This window comes from Chiloscyllium punctatum, chromosome 24 (assembly GCF_047496795.1).
Source record: "Chiloscyllium punctatum isolate Juve2018m chromosome 24, sChiPun1.3, whole genome shotgun sequence".
In the NCBI taxonomy this organism is placed as follows: Eukaryota; Metazoa; Chordata; class Chondrichthyes; order Orectolobiformes; family Hemiscylliidae; genus Chiloscyllium; species Chiloscyllium punctatum.
The window spans coordinates 42,035,589-42,051,449 of record NC_092762.1 but is presented as its reverse complement, the minus strand read 5'-3'; the positions used below and the strand labels follow the sequence as shown (position 1 = coordinate 42,051,449).

The window sequence follows — 15,861 nt, the reverse complement described above, 5'->3', positions numbered from 1 at the left end:
CTGGGCAGAAAGGAGGCAAATGGAGTTCAATGTAGGTAAGTGTGAGGTGATTCACTTTGGTATGAGTAACAAAAAGATGGGGTACTGGGCTAATGGTCAGATACTTGGTAGTGTGGATGAGCAGAGGGATCTTGGTGTCCATATACACAGATCTCTGAAAGTTGCCACCCAGATAAATAGTGCGGTGAAGAAGGCATATGGCGTACTGGCTTTTATTGGTAGAGGAATTGAGTTCCGGAGTCCTGAGGTCATGTTGCAGTTGTATAAGACTCTGGTGCAGCTGCATCTGGAGTATTGTGTGCAGTTTTGGTCGCCATACTATAGGAAGGGTGTGGCGGCACTGGAACGGATGCAGAGGAGGTTTACCAGGATGTTGCCTGGTATGGTAGGAAGATCGTATGGGGAAAGGCTGAGGCACTTGGGGCTGTTTTCATTGGAGAAAAGAAGGTTTAGGGGTGACTTGATAGAGGTGTACAAGATGATTAGGGGTTTAGATAGGGTTGACCATGAGAACCTTTTTCCACGTATGGAGTCAGCTATTACGAGGGGGCATAGCTTTAAATTAAGGGGTGGTAGGTATAGGACAGATGTTAGGGGTAGATTCTTTACTCAGCGAGTCGTGAATTCATGGAATGCCCTGCCAGTAGCAGTGGTGGAATCTCCCTCTTTATGGGCATTTAAACAGGCATTGGATAGGCATATGGAGGATAGTGGGCTAGTATAGGTTAGGTGGGCTTGGATCGGTGCAACATTGTGGGCCAAAGGGCCTGTACTGCGCTGTATTTTTCTATGTTCTATGAAGTGCCTCTTTCCACACTGTAGGGGAATCTAATCTGATCCCTTGTAAACAGAGCAACAGTGAGGTAGATCAAATATTGGGAAAGAAAAATAGACAATTTATTTTCCCCCAGTTTTGGAACCTAAGAGTTCTGCTACATGAAAAGTTAAAATGCAGGTACAGTAACCATGTAACTGCTTTATTTCAATTGTATAGGGCCTTGAGGACTTTATCCTGTTTTGATTTCCTTAGTCAAGGAAGGAAAAATGTGCTGTGGGAGTTCCACAAAAGTTCACAAGTTTGGTTTGATTTGATTTATTATTGTCACATGTACTGAGATATAGTGAAAAGCATTATTTTGCACGCTAACCAGACAAATCATACCTCACATAAGTACATCAGGGTAATAGAACAGAATGTAGAATTTAATGTCACAGTTATAGAGAAGCTGCGGAGAAAGATAACTGTAATATGAAAGGTCTGTCCACAAGTCTGATAACAAAGGGGAAGAAGCTGTTCTTAAATCTGTTGAATTGTGGATGATGGTTTTTCCTGTGGGGAGAGATTGTGTAAACTGGACCTGCATTAAATGGAACCTGGAAGAATGAGCGGTGATCTCATTTGAAATACATGAATTTTTTTGCATGTTTCTCTGGCTGGTGGCTGAAAACCCGGACACTCCAATTTAGTACACGGGTTTGGCTGTTTAGGACAAGACGAGAGATTCCTTCACTCAGTGCTGTGAAGCCTTGGGCTTCTGTGTCTCAAGGGGCCAAGCGTGCTCGGTTGAGTATAACCGAGGTAGGGGATAGCATTTTGTTTACTAAGGATATTGAGGAATTTGGTAATGGGGCAGGAAAGTGGAATTGAGGAAGATCAGCCATGATCTTGTTGAGTCATGGGGCAGACTTGAGGGACCAAATAGTCCCAATCCTCTTCTACTCCTTAATGTATTTACAGCTTAGTTGTAGCCTTTTCATCAAAACATTACCTTCATCAATGACTTTTGGTCACATATTTCCAGAGGCTGACCCCGTTGCCACCTCACCGGAGCAGACTGACCCCGTCACCACCTCACCGGAGCAAGCTGACCCCGTCGCCACCTCACCGGAGCAGACTGACCTGAAGCAGCTTGATGCTGTATCTGTTGGAATTATTGCTCTGATTGGCAAGTTGCTTTCTGTTGCACATTAAACATTTCTACTTCAAAAACCATGAGGTGCTGGGGGGAGAATTCTTCACGTTTCAAGACCTAAATTCATATTGAGAACTGGTCTGCTTGTTGGACTAAAGGTGGGGCAGGATTCAAAAGGTACATTTAAAAAGCATTGTTTTGTGTGCTAACCAGAAAAATCATATCTTACATAAGAACATAAGAGTAATAGAACAGAATGCAGAATATAATGTTATAGCTACAGAGAAGGTCCAGAAAAAGATCAACTGTAATATATGAGAGGTCTGATAACAGTGGAGAAGATGCTGTTCTTGAGTCTGTTTCGGCTGTAGACTTGAGGTACGGCTGTAGACTTGAGGCTGACTATGACTCAATGCAATAACCAAGAATGCCAGCAGAGCAGGGAAAGAGCTAATCTTATGAAGGATGACGTGGGCAGGCTTGGTGATGGGATTAAAGCTCAGAGAAATAAGATGCACAAGGTTAGCTTTATATTAAGCTTGAGAGCTTAACAGGATCAATGATTAAAACATATTCTCCTTTGAGGGAAAATCTATAACTAAGGGCCATAATTCCAAAATAAGGGGTTTAAAGTGAAAAAGAAGATTGTTTTCCCCCCCCGAGTTGTTTGTCTGTGGAATTCTCTTTCCCAGAAAACAGACCAAGAAATTGACTACATTTTAAGGCTACATTAGACAGATTCGTGATCTATTCAGGAGTCATATATTGTGGGAGACAGGCAGGAAAGTGAAGTTACAGTCACGTTGAGGGGCTGAATGGCCTTCACCTCCCATTTTATTGCCTCTGGCAGAATCAAAATATTGACAATGATCTAGAAAATAAATCTACTGCTTGGAGTAAATTTCTGATTTTGAGGTATTTATTTTTCATTTTAATGCAATTAAAGAAACATTAAATGAGCTTATGACTTGTGCCACAGACCCTGAATTTTCAGTGGTGTTTTACAAAGATGTTATTTGGAACAAAGCCGTGCATCATGTGCTGGCTGGATGCAGAGGGAGCTAGAGATGGGAGTGCTCACTGGGTAGAAAGGCAATACCATTCTCAGCAAACCTTCTTGCTGGTCTATCAATTTGTGTACTCGTAATGAAAGTGTGTGTATCACTTTGTGTAAGTTTTTAAATGTATTTTCCTTTTCTTTTCCTGCCTGCAGTCATCCTGCTGGGAATTGTGATGTGTTGTGCTGCCGTACACTGGCGAATGATTGTTGGGCACGTCAAAACCTCACGCTTCTATTCTCCTGTTCATCTCCACACAGAGAATGCAATCATCTGTAATGCACAGAGAAAAGATACAGTGTCCCAACAGTAAGTTTTTCCACCATAATGTTAAGATTACAGTCAGCTTACATTGCACATAGCAGTAACTGAACCTGAACCCATTGCAAGAATGCAGGGGCTGAAGCAGCTGAGAAGGCTACAAGGCTGAAATTAGACATCTCACTATCATACCATTACACAGTGAGGTATCCCAACTTTTACAGTGTCTCCCTGAACCCACCCACCTGGCTGGGGAGTAACAGCAAGGACAGAGGCATTTTGCAGAACAAACTGGGTTTATTGGGTAATAGCAGTTGCATTTCTTGGGTCGTTTGCAATTTTAGAATGCCCTGATGTCATAGAGATGTACAGCACGGTCCAACCCGTCCATTCCGACCAGATATCCCAACCCAATCTAGCCCCACATGTCAGCATTTGGCCCATATCCCTCCAAACCCTTTCTGTTCATATACCCATCTAGATAACTTTTACATGTTGCAATTGTTCCACCTTCACCACTTCCTCTGGCCGCTCATTCCATACGCACACCACCCTCTTGATTGAAAATGTTGCCTCTTAGGTCTCTTTTATATCTTCCCCCCCCCCCCCCCCCCCCTCACCCTAAACCTATGCCCTCTAGTTCTGGACTCCCCCACCCCAGAGATGATACTTTGTCTATTTACCCCATCCATGCCCCTCATGATTTTATAAACCTCTATAAGGTCACCCCTCAGCCTCCAACGCTCCAGGGAAAACAGCCCCAGCCTATTCAGCCTCTCCCTGTAGCTCAAATCCTCCAACCCTGACAACATCCTTGTAAATCTTTTCTGAACTATTGTTGAAATTGAGGAAAAGCATTGATTTCCAAAGGACATGGTTTAACATTTCATCCAATAGCATAGCACTGCAGCATTCATTCTGTGCATTCATCTTGAGTGGGGCGTGAGTCTACCAGCTTCCAATTCAGATAAGAGTAATGCCCAGTGAGTGAAACGTAGCACATTTTTACATCCTAATTTCATGTAACCGGTGATTGAAAGCTGCTGAGAGGAATGGGGAATATCTGTTCTTTGGGGAATCATCTGGGCAAGGAACTTTGAGTAAAGTTACTAGTAGGAGAAAGTGAGGACTGCAGATGCTGGAGATCAGAGCAGAAAATGTGTTGCTGGAAAAGCGCAGCAGGTCAGGCAGCATCCAAGGAACAGGAGAATCGACATTTCGGGCATCAGCCCTTCAGGAATGAGGAAAGTGTGTCCAGCAGGCTAAGATAAAAGGTAGGGAGGAGGGACTTGGGGGAGGGGTGTTGGAAATGCGATAGGTGGAAGGAGGTTAAGGTGAGGGTAATAGGCCGGAGTTGGGGTGGGGGCGGAGAGATCGGGAAGAAGATTGCAGGTTAGGAAGGTGGTGCTGTTTTCGAGGGTTGTGACTGAGACAAGGTGGGGGGGAGGGGAAATGAGGAAACTGGAGAAATCGGAGTTCATCCCTTATGGTTGGAGGGTTCCCAGGCGGAAGATGAGGCGCTCTTCCTCCAACTGTCATGTTGCTATGGTCTGGCGATGGAGGAGTCAAAAGACTAGTTACTAGTATTCTCATTTTCCATCCAATTGGAAATATTATTTGAGGATACCTGAGAATTGAGTGCTAATTTGATGCTGGGAACTAGCAGTAACAAGTCTGCATTTACAGACAGCTGTTGGGATTTACTGGATTCATCCATTTGGATGATCCTTTTTCCTTCCAGCTGCTGAAATTCCGTGTGCCTTTGTTAAAGAGGCAATGTCCGCCTGAAAGTAGTTTTTTTAGAGACTGAAGATGTAAAACAAGACATACCCCTTCTGTGAATTAGTGATATGATTTATTATGCATTGCATTAAGATGGAAATAAAAACTGCTGAAAACCTTTTTTAAAAAAAAAAGAGCCAGTGATGAAATATTAACTTGAGGCTGATTGACCTGCTTTATGTAACATCTTTGATGTTGTGCCAGTAAAGTTTTCCTACTGCCCTTTGTCTCGCCTTCCTTCTGTATCAAAACAAAATTGTTGCAAAGGATTTCACACTCTGAATTAATTCCCATCATTGTGACCTGGGTCAGGAAACACCAAGAGGACTCATTGTGGCAGAAACAGTGAAGTATTCCATTTCATGGTTAAAGTCTCAGCGATGGGCCAGGTGGTCAGACCTCCAGATTGTCAGGGATTAAACATGCGACTGAAGCCCCTCATGTATAGGAATTGCCTGGAAAGGTTAAGGTTCTGATGGGCAAGTCCCCTGATGCCAGGATCCTCTGTAAATGGCATAATTCCATACTTACATGATGACTATGTTAAAACCTGGTCCAGCAGTTGGTAACCTTCACAGCCAATACCCACCCTCGGCTGACCTGACCAAAGCAACACCTACCTACCCAAACTGACACAACTAACTCCCTACCAACTGTCCAACTATTCTGTCGACAACCTGACCATACCCCAACTCCTCACCCGCCACCCAGTCCAGACCTTTTTACTTACCATACAGTAGCTCATGCTAGAGGAGGAGGAGGTATGTCATGCTTACTCTGATTCCAACAGGGATGGCTGAGTTTGCTGCACTTCACATTTCTTTGGCAGCATGGATTGGGAAAATTGTGGAAGAAATGTGCAGCAGTTGGTCTTCATGTGTGATGACAATTGCAATCAAAGTTGTTGCTTCTTGGAAGCTTCAGCACCTTATTTTAGTGAAGTACGTAGCTGGATTGTGGTGCTGTGGATTTCATCAATATACAACATCCCATTGTCCTGTAGATATGTCAGTATGTGCAATGGCTCCAATTCTTCTCTCTCTGTCAATGATCCAGCCCTGCTCCAAAATGTGATAATTGAGACTAAGGCCGGTTGTGCAGTATCAGCAAGTGCTACAATTCAATACAATATTTGGGTCAAAATCTTGGAACACATTCCCAAACAACATTGTGAGTCTCCCCATGTCAAGTGGATTGAAGCAGCTCAAGGAGGTGACTCACCACCACCTTCTCAATGACCAGTAGGGATGGGCTGTAAATTTTGCCCCAATCAATGTGACACCTATATCTCCTAGATGAATAAAATTGACCAGACTACACCGAACCTTTTGGAGTCCCTGTTACAGTGATGTCACTAGTTTTGTTAGTACAGAGTAACACCACCTAATAGTTCAGTTATTTTTCCTGAACTTTATAAATGTGGATTCTGTTAAAGCTGCAATTTTGAAGGTTAAAGTTATGGGTCAACACAAAATCATGATCTGATTTGATGCTGAGTTCCATGTAAATGAAAAGGATAGCTATATACACATGAACATCAGTATTTAGCCAATAATATGAGCAAGGACCAATTAAGAGTAAAGTTGGATCTGAGAGTGAGATAAAAGTAGAATTCATACTGTTTCTTTGCAGATGTTAGTGTAAGAATGAAACTCTCTGAAAGCTATTGTTTACTTACTGCATTAAATCTGCTCCTCTCCATCTGTCTGTTTGTTTTTATAGGTTTTTGCTATCTGAATGAAGAGGAATGGATCAGAGATTTTCTGTTCGAAGTGTTGGGTTTTTAATTTCAGCAGAGCTTCCTATGTTGGTGAATTGATCAGACGGCCTAAGGATCAGTTTAATATTTAATTTTATTGCTCAGGGTTTTGGTAAAGTACTTATTTGTCAGGTTCTGGTAGGAATTATAGGACGTTTTAATGAGGAGATTGTGCCCAAAAAAGGATTCCAGGAAAATTCCCAAAGGGTGCCCCATTGCTGACCATTCACTGTTACATTGGGAAAAGAAAACGAAACTCAAACACATTCGAGCATTCCAATCTCCAGCACACCAAGGTTCCTTTACTTCAAGTTACCACCACCAAAGAGTGACTTGCAATCTCTTTGACATATTTCTGTAGTGAATGCCATAAAGATTCTGTGCATGTATTGCTTCAAATTGAGCTTTGCCAATTCTAGATTGTCCTTTTGGTCTGCCTTAATAGCCAATTTGATGTGTAATTCTGATTGAGGAATGCCTCCCTCACTTGGATCTAGTGCCTACAGAGATTCTGTGTGAGAGGATACTACATTGCGGTGGATGTTGATGGAAATCCCTTTCTCAGAATGTCTTGGCACAGGCAGGAGGTAAAACTTGTCAACAGCCGAGTAAGTTTATTCAAGTGTAAGCCAAATTGGAAATCTAAATGTGATTGCTACTTCCTTATTACTGTGAGAACCTTTGCAAATGTAGAATATTAATAAGCTGAAAATGACCAGCAAACAAGCAGAGGAATGTCTGAAGAGCTTGTGTGGCATTCCTTCCAGTTCTAACCTTTAGATATTTAGTCATTTTAAATATCTGAACAAGAACATAATCCTGTAACATTGTTGGAAATATTTATTGACAGTAAATCTTCAATGGTTTACCAGTTTGAGATTTAAGGCACTTAAACATATTTATTTGCACCATAGAAATTTTATTTATGCTTTTTATTCTTTATTGCTTTAACATTAGAATAAACTTGAACTGGGTACTTGAAGGTGACTGAATTTCAGCACCATAGCAGAATAAATTTGCTGGTATAAACGGGATTAATTATCTGCATAATGTGCAGGACAGCACTGCATTGGCTGCAATGAAACGGGGGTTTAGTGGGTCTCAGGGTGTTGACCAGAAAAGATGCTGTCAGGATCTGGCTAGTGCTGCACAGGTGAGGGTATCCATTCACATTTCCCATCTCGGGTCATGCTGCCCATTCTGCCAGTGGACTGGGAAGTGGGAGAAAAAGAATGAAGAAGTTATATGTACAGGAATCCTTAGTGATCTGAATTAGCAATTGGACAGTCACCACATGTAGAAAAGATCAGGGAGGTGCTCCTGTTGCAGTCAAGAAATTATAGAACTACTTTAATAAGTGGGAGTTCTAAAATAGGAAGGATCATTGCAGGTGGTTGGGGAAATTGCATTGAGATGTTCTTGAATATCAAACGATCTCCATTTCCCAAAGTCAGCTTTGATTTCAGTGTTCCTCCCATCAGTGTTTTTTATTTTGCTGGATTATCTTGGTTTTCAGCACTGAATTGTCTGAAGTATTTAACCTTCCCTTTTGATTAACCATGCAACCTAAACTGAGCAAATTATACTGAAATTTAATTGACTTGATGTTTCTGTTATCATTTTTTCTATTACCTTTTTTCCAAAGTTTAAAGGGTCAATTTGTAATATTATTGTACTAGAAGTGTCCTTTGCCCAGGTCTCCTCTCCTCCAACTGCCATGTGATGTTTCGTCTTGAGAATTGAGGTAAATTGAAACTAGTTGCCTGAAGATATGTGCATCTGCTCACAAGTGCACCCCAAGTCCATTTCAGTGGCCTCACTGCATTGTGTAATAAAATTAATGCAAACGGGGAAGCTAAAGTAAAATTAACTGAAGCTTCGAGGTGCCCTTTAGCTGCAATAGATGATCATCCTTGCACTACAATCACCCAGTACAAATCCACCCACTCCCACTGAGTGGTACAAATCTTGCACATGTTCTTCACAATGTAAACTGCTGACGCACAGGAAAGAAGCAAGTACCATTTCCGGCAGAGTCTCCAACAAAGACTGCCCAATTTTATTTACTTCCTGAATGTCAATCTTTACATTAAAGTGGTGCTAGGATGGATTAATAAGGGCAGCATCTATACATCCTCCTATCCAAGGCCTGGCTCCTTAATTACTAATACTGTATTACTTTGTCCAGTTGTGGACAATTTTGTTAAAGCCATAAATAATTGTGGCATTGTGTGAAGGGAGTTTATTGCCAGTCAGAAGAAAGTTTTGACGTGTCCTGTTAGGTCAGTCAAGACACTGAAATGAAAATTGAAAGTGTGAAGAAAGAGACCTACAGGAGCTCTGTTAAGAGTGTGTATTGTTATTAACTTGAGCAGAACTCCGCAGTGGTCACTGCTCCTTTGGAATTGGCAATCTCAACCTTATCATCCCAGTTGGTGTACTGGCCCCACGTTGGGAAGCTCTGGTCTTGTTCTGTTCTGTAATGACACCAAATTGCTGTTGAGTTGCAGGGTCCTGCCTGTGAATGATGTCCTGAGAGCTGCTGATCAGCTGTTATGTCATGTTTGCAACAGTTGCAAAGTGTTTCCTGCAATTTGTTCAGGTTGCATTTTAGTATCTGTCACCACCTGTCTATGGAATAGTGTTGACCAGAGAAATCTCTTACAAAGATAAGGGGATTGACCAGGGCAACATCAAATAAAGAGGAGAAATACTCTAGAAAATTAATTGAAGTATGATACATATACCACTAACACTCCATTTTGTGATGTGTGCATCTGGTCAACTCACCCACGCAAACTGGTGCTATTGTTTGTTGTTGGATTTATTCTTCAGACCTCCTTGTCTGTCCCTAGCAATTCATTCATTCCACAACGTGCTGCCCTTTATAGAAAACCAACTGATTTCCACTGGAAGCTGGTGTCTACAATTAAGTGACTAATCTGCCTGGCCAGTTTTGGACTTGGGAACAAGTTCAAAATTCAATCCCAATAATTCCTTTTTCCATTTGCTGCTGCAGCTTCCACTCTTTATCTCTAAGCAATGAAAACTGACACAGGATGTGATATTTGACTACTTGGTACAAGTCTCACTGATTAGCTTTAAAGAATTAAATTCACTAAGCTAATTATACAGTAGATTAAAAAGGAAGTAAATGCTGCATACGCACACTCCTGTTGCAGGATTATACTTGAGCCATAAATTAATGATTTGCAAGAAATAATATGTTTATTGATTGAAATGAAACCAGGAGATTATTGTCTGTGAATTATCTTTCCTTAGAATAGCACCCTTCAATGACCTTGATTACTGACTCTTGTGTTTTGGCTCTCTTCCTGTTCATGGAGAATGATTGTTATTAAAATTTCATTAAGATTTAACTGCGTTTGTTAATGTGTAAGTATAAAAAAATTATGATCAGCTGTTTTCATCAAGTTTATTATGTTTCACTCAATGTTTTTGTAGCTATTGTTAAATTTCATTGATTTATCAGAAATGTATTAAAACTCTAATGACGTTGGATTAAATTAGATTTTCTGGACTATTTCTTTTCTGAGCCGGGATGGGAAAGGGATACTGTATTTTATCTGGATCTTATTTGTTGTCTTTTTTGTAGTTGTCTAATTTTTCTTCATCTTGATGCATTGTTGTAGCCTTGACTAATTTACATAGTTTATGGCTAAGACATGTACAGACCATATTTCAATGTTTCTGGAGTGGACTGCTATGCAAAACTACCCAGAAATATACTTCACTCATACTCGTCACGTGTTTCCACTGACTTTCTTATTGCTCCTCAGTCATGTATCTAGACATAGTGTTCCATCCCAAATCATTTACATCTCCTCTTGCCTGATCTTTTATTGATTCAACCCTTTGCTCAGCTGGCAATTGTACAATAAAGTGAAAAATACATAAAATGACAGTCGGAAAATAGAGCATTTTGTTGTACATTTTACAGCTGGAGGTGTAGTTGCTTTAATTTCAAATTCTTAGCAATCCAAGTAGATTTTATTTCAGATACTCATTAAAATCGCTTATTTATAAAGCAATGTTTTCTCTTTGCAGTCACTATTAATTGATCTTAGTCAATGTGCGGTTTGTGTGTTTAGAAGTCACACCACACCAGGTTTATAATCCAACGGGGTTTATTTGAAATCACAAACTTTGGGGGAGCGCTGCCCCTTCGGCAGATGAAGTCCCTTATGACAGTTGTCCAGCACATTAAGGAAGTTGTGCAGTAACTTTTTAAACTCTTTTCTCTGCAGTCCTGTTGTGGTTTAGTAGGGGAGCTGCAGGAATAGTTGGATAAAGTGCAGACACTTCCCAAAGGGATATTTTTAAACCTCTTGACGGGATTATCTTGTCAGGTTAGAGCCCGGGGATAGACTCTAATCCAATCCGCCTAAACTAATCCTTTAATGGGTTTTCGGGCTGGTTTTAGCCCGGGGCTGGGGCTGGAGGAGGCGGGATGGAGGAGTGGGGCTGGAGCGGGAGCAGCAGCAGCAGCAGCGACGGGGAGGCCGTGTCCCCGGGGGACAGCCCGGAGCCGAGCCCAGGCCCAGGCCCAGGCCCGGAGGCTCCTCTCCGCCTGAATGTGGGCGGTAGCCGGTTCGTGTTGGCTCGGCAGCAGGCAGCCGTGTTACCGGGCAGCCGCCTGGGGAAGCTGGCCTTGTGCCGGAGCCTGGAGCACGGCCTGCGGCTCGCCGATGATTACTCCCCCGAGCGGGACGAGTTCTTCTTTGACCGGGACCCCGCGGTGTTCCGGGAGGTTTGGCAGCTTTACCGGAGCGGGCGGCCGGGCCCGGGCCCGGGCCTGGGGCTGTGCTCCCGCCGGTACCGCTCCGAGCTGCGTTACTGGGGGGTACCGAGAGCCCGGGCCCAGCGCTGCTGCCGCCTCCTGCTGCGGGAGCGGCGCCAACGGGAGGCCGAGGAGGAGCAGCTCCGCCGGCAGCTGCAGGCCGTGCTGGGCCTGGGCCTGGGCCTGGGCCTGTCCCCGGACTCGGGTCCTTGGCTCTCCCGCCTCCGGGGCCGTGTCTGGGAGCTCCTGGAGAGGCCGCCGTGCACGGTGACGGGCCGCCTGCTCTGGGTGTCGGGCTGCCTGACCGTGTTACTCTCCATCACCGTGTTAATCCTGGGCACGGTACCTGAGCTGAGCGGGAGCCCGGGGCCTACCCTGTGGGTCCTGGAGGCCGCCTGTAGCTGCGCCCTCAGCGCCCAGTTGGTGCTGCGCCTGGTGTCCGCCCCTCAGCCCCACCGCTTCCTGCTCAGGCCCATTAACCTGGCTCACCTGCTGGCTCTGCTGCCCTTCTACAGTGAGCTGGCGGCAGGCCGCCCGGGGCCTGGTCAACACAGCCGCCTCCTCCAGGCCGCCCGCCCGCTCCGGGTGTTCCGGGTACTCACCCTGGCCCGTTACTCCACCGGCCTCAGGGCTTTCGGCTTCACCCTGCGCCGCTGCTCACAGCAGGTCTGCTGCCTCCTGCTCTTCATGGCCCTGGGGATCTTCACCTTCTCGGCCCTGGTTCACCAGGCCGAGCACCACCTCCCCGGAACTAACTTCACCAGCATCCCCGCGGCCTGGTGGTGGGCGGCGGTGAGACCCAGGGCCAGGGCCAGGGCCGGGGTCGGGGTGTCACTGGGATGGGGCGTCGCTGTGGGGGCGTGACGTCACTGGGACGGGGCGAGGATGCGGGGGGCGGGGCGTCACGGATGGGGCGTGGCGACGCTGTGGGGGGCGAGACGTCACTGGGACGGGGCGAGGATGCGGGGGGCGGGACGTCACTGGGACGGGGCGGGGCGACGCTGTGGGACGTCACTGGGATGGGGCGTGGCGACGCTGTGGGGGGCGGGGCGTCACGGATGGGGCGTGGCGACGCGGTGGGGGGCGGGGCGTCACGGATGGGGCGTGGCGACGCTGTGGGGGGCGGGACGACGCTGTGGGGGCGGGGCGTCACTGGGACGGGGCGACGCGACGCTGTGGGACGTCACTGGGACTTGGCGTAGCAGGGGACGGGACGTTGCGGTGGGCGGGGCGTCACTGGGACGGGGCGGGGACAGGGCGATTTTGCAAAAAGAAGGTGGGCATTACTAGGAAGGGGCGGAGCGTCGCTGGGATGGGATGGGAGGGGATGGGAGGGGAGGGGAGGGGAGGGGGAGGGGAGGGGGCGGGCCGGGTCAGGGTCTCACTGGGAGGGGCGGTGATAAGGGTGGCGCGTCGCGAAGGGGGTGGAGACAGGAGTCGAGCGTCATCAAGGAGGGGGTGGAGCGGGACGGGGCTGTGGCAGGTTTGGGACGTGGTTTAAAGGCTGGAGTCATACAGCACAGAAACAGACCCATCGGCCTATCCAGTCCATACCCGACCAAACTATAATAGTCTCACCTGGTCCCTATCTCACCACACATTTCTTATTAATGAATTTATCCAAATGTCCTTTAAAAGTTGTAACTGGTAACACATCCACCCTCCGCCCTAACTGCCATGCGCACGCGCACACAATCACGGAATGGGCGTGGCGAAAAATAGGTCACGGCGAGCGGTGGCCGGGAGTGCGTCACGATAGGGCGGAGCACCGTTGTGGGGGCGGGGCGAGGCTAGTGCGTCATAAAGGCGCCTGGCCGGTGAGCGTCACGAGGAGGGCGGGGTTAGGAGATGGACACGGAAGTGAACTCCTGTCCGCTCAGAGGCGGCTTGGGAAGGACAGTGCACACAACAGGCCGTCAGTTAGTAAGGGGGCATTGGACTGACCTTCATCCCAAACTCTGGGCCTGGGGTGGGGGATATGTCCTGGCTTCAGTCCAGGGTGTGAGCTGTAGCTCAGCCCCTGCCCCATTGACTTTGTCTGCGACTAATTGCTGAAGGTGAAGCTGCGATAGGGTCAGGGTCAGGGTCATGGGGTGACTGTCCCTGGAAAAAGGAGAGAAGCAGATGATGGTAGCTCACCTCCCCAAAGGTTCAAAGTTTGTTTCAGATTTCCAACACACAATGTTTTGTTCTTGTAAATGCCTTGTTTTTATCCAGTTATAAAGTCCGATCAAACTCTATGTTTACGTGACATCTGATATATAAGTCACAGAAACAAATACAGAGAACGCTGGAGAAACTCAGCAAGTCTGACATCATCTGCGGAGAGAGAAACAATTCCCATTTTGAGTCCAGTATGACTTCTTCCGAACATTTTATATATAGCTTTCGTACAAGAAGCTTGTCTGCCGTGGGGACATAGGCTAGGATGACGATGAGTCACAGATACCTTCCTAGAGGTATCATCTGTCTGAAAGTGGGGGTTTGGGTTTCCTCTGCTGGATAAAGGGCATCAGCCATTAACTATGAGTATTGAATATGGGGTGAAATGAACCAGGTACACGGGAGTAGAATAGGAAATAACCCTCAGGAACTGTTACGGGTTTTCTATTTATAGCTGGCGTCAGTGATCTTATTGATCTATTTCCACTGCCTTTTTTCCAGGTTAGCATTTCAACAGTGGGTTATGGAGACACCACTCCTGAGACGCTGCTGGGTCGATTCTTTGCATTTGCGTGTATTTCCTTTGGGATCATACTCAACGGCATGCCTATCTCCATGCTTTTTAACAAGTTCTCAGACTATTATGCTAAACTGAAGGCGCTGGAACGGGCTTCAGTGCTGAAAGAAAGGGGAGGAATTGCTCTGAAAGACCGGGCTCGGAGAAAACTGGTCCAGTGCTGTGGAAACCAGGTCTCCAGAGACTGAGAGACTCGAAATCCATTGGGAAATCAGGGAACATCGACATCATTATGTTCAGATTGCACGTGCCATCTGCTGACCCTCGAGTTTCTTCCTTCAGCAGTCCTAATCAGTGAGTTTGTGGATATCTGTGGTTTATAGTGACCATATACAAAAAAACTGGATCCTAGCCCTGCGCCTCACATTCACCAGAGAAGTGCACCCCTTTATCAGTTAATGAAGTTAACTCATTTCAGACAAAAGTGCCAAACACGCAACATGCTCGTGAACTCTCAGGCTGAGGGGCTCGGGATTGCTACTTCGCTGTTGAAATCAACTTGTTAACATTGTGATCTGGTTCTAAAATAATTGACAACAATTATGAGTTGCCTATCTGCAGGGAAGTCACCATTTCATAGAAAATACTTGCAGAAATAAAACTAATGCCAAATTGGAGCTTCGTTGAATTAGGGTTTTGGGACCCTGAAGCAATATCACTGAGTTGCTTCCCATTGGGAATAGTATGTGGGCAGAGTCAATCCTACAGATTAGATGGTTAGAGCGTAGATATTTCTTAACAATAAACTCTGAACCTAGTGTTTCTATGTATACAACTGGAGACAGTAATCAGTGTTAACATGCAAGAAACCACAGCAAGTTGTGGGCAAAGCCCAGACCATCACGGGGGCCAATCTTCCATCCGTGGATTCCCGCAGAAAGGCTGCCGACATCATCTCCTGCGTCCTCTTCCGTTAGGCAGAAGATAAAAGCCTGAACACATTCACCAGTAGGGTTAGGAGTAGCTTCTTCCCGGCTGTTATTAGACGGATGAATGGACTCTCTAGCCTCAAACAATGCTGACCTTGCTGACGCTGATCTCACCTACTGCACACCCTGTACAATATAACCTGTATGACTGTCTAAGTCTTTTTAATTTGTACATCCTTGCAAAGGTACATTTAGCTAACCTGGATCTAAGACCTACTTGTTATTACTCGTAAACAAAGGTCTTCAGCATACTTTGGTAAACGTGACAATAAATCAATCAAAACAATAAATAGTTCTACACTGATAGTATTAACGTGCAATAAATGAAGTTATACACAAGTCTAAGCTTGAAGATAGTTCTTGACTTTGCCCTCTCCTTGACCAGTTTGCCTTGAACCCAAACTCTTAGGTATGGTCCTGAAACCACATGACAAAACAAGGACCTAGACATCTTCTGTTGAACTACCAGTCCCAGTAAAATGAAATCACTTGAACAAGGGCTTGTCCAGCAAATACTAACTTCAGAAATGGTTCTCATTCTGGCTCATATCTCGGGATTTTTCTTTACACATTGGAAGAATTTAGACTATAGACTACAACAAAATATTTTGTTTCTCA

General features: G+C 45.5%; 3 protein-coding genes and 1 long non-coding RNA gene across 4 annotated transcripts in view; 2 read left to right on the top strand and 2 right to left on the bottom strand.

The window, feature by feature from the left end:
- The window catches only part of LOC140494482 (very low-density lipoprotein receptor-like), a 58,834-nt gene extending 48,085 nt beyond the window's left edge, over positions 1 to 10,749 (top strand). The window contains exons 11-13 of the mRNA XM_072593700.1: positions 1,803 to 1,946; positions 3,127 to 3,280; positions 6,737 to 10,749. Of these exons, the coding sequence (XP_072449801.1) occupies positions 1,803 to 1,946; positions 3,127 to 3,280; positions 6,737 to 6,755 (317 nt within the window). The 3' untranslated portion in view covers positions 6,756 to 10,749. The remainder of the gene's footprint in view (positions 1 to 1,802; positions 1,947 to 3,126; positions 3,281 to 6,736) is intronic.
- LOC140494485 (PALM2-AKAP2 fusion protein-like) overlaps positions 1 to 15,861 on the bottom strand; it is a 241,144-nt gene that overhangs the window by 217,402 nt on the left and 7,881 nt on the right. The window lies entirely within an intron of this gene.
- Positions 1,078 to 12,336, bottom strand: LOC140494484 (uncharacterized). The gene is made up of 3 exons (XR_011963998.1): positions 12,177 to 12,336; positions 5,745 to 6,072; positions 1,078 to 3,244 (listed from the first exon to the last, which is right to left on the bottom strand). It is a non-coding gene; the product is annotated as an uncharacterized lncRNA (long non-coding RNA).
- On the top strand, positions 11,036 to 15,582 carry LOC140494483 (potassium voltage-gated channel subfamily V member 2-like). The gene is made up of 2 exons (XM_072593701.1): positions 11,036 to 12,366; positions 14,239 to 15,582. The coding sequence occupies exons 1-2, from the start codon at positions 11,245 to 11,247 to the stop codon at positions 14,500 to 14,502; spliced, it is 1,386 nt and encodes a 461-aa protein (XP_072449802.1). The 5' UTR covers positions 11,036 to 11,244; the 3' UTR covers positions 14,503 to 15,582.

Excerpts from the sequence above, each read along its gene's own strand:
- LOC140494483 (XM_072593701.1), top strand. The coding sequence starts at position 11,245 with ATGGAGGAGTGGGGCTGGAGCGGGAGCAGCAGCAGCAGCAGCGACGGG. Across the intron at positions 12,367-14,238 it reads CGGCCTGGTGGTGGGCGGCG|GTTAGCATTTCAACAGTGGG; the intron begins GTGAGACCCAGG and ends CCTTTTTTCCAG.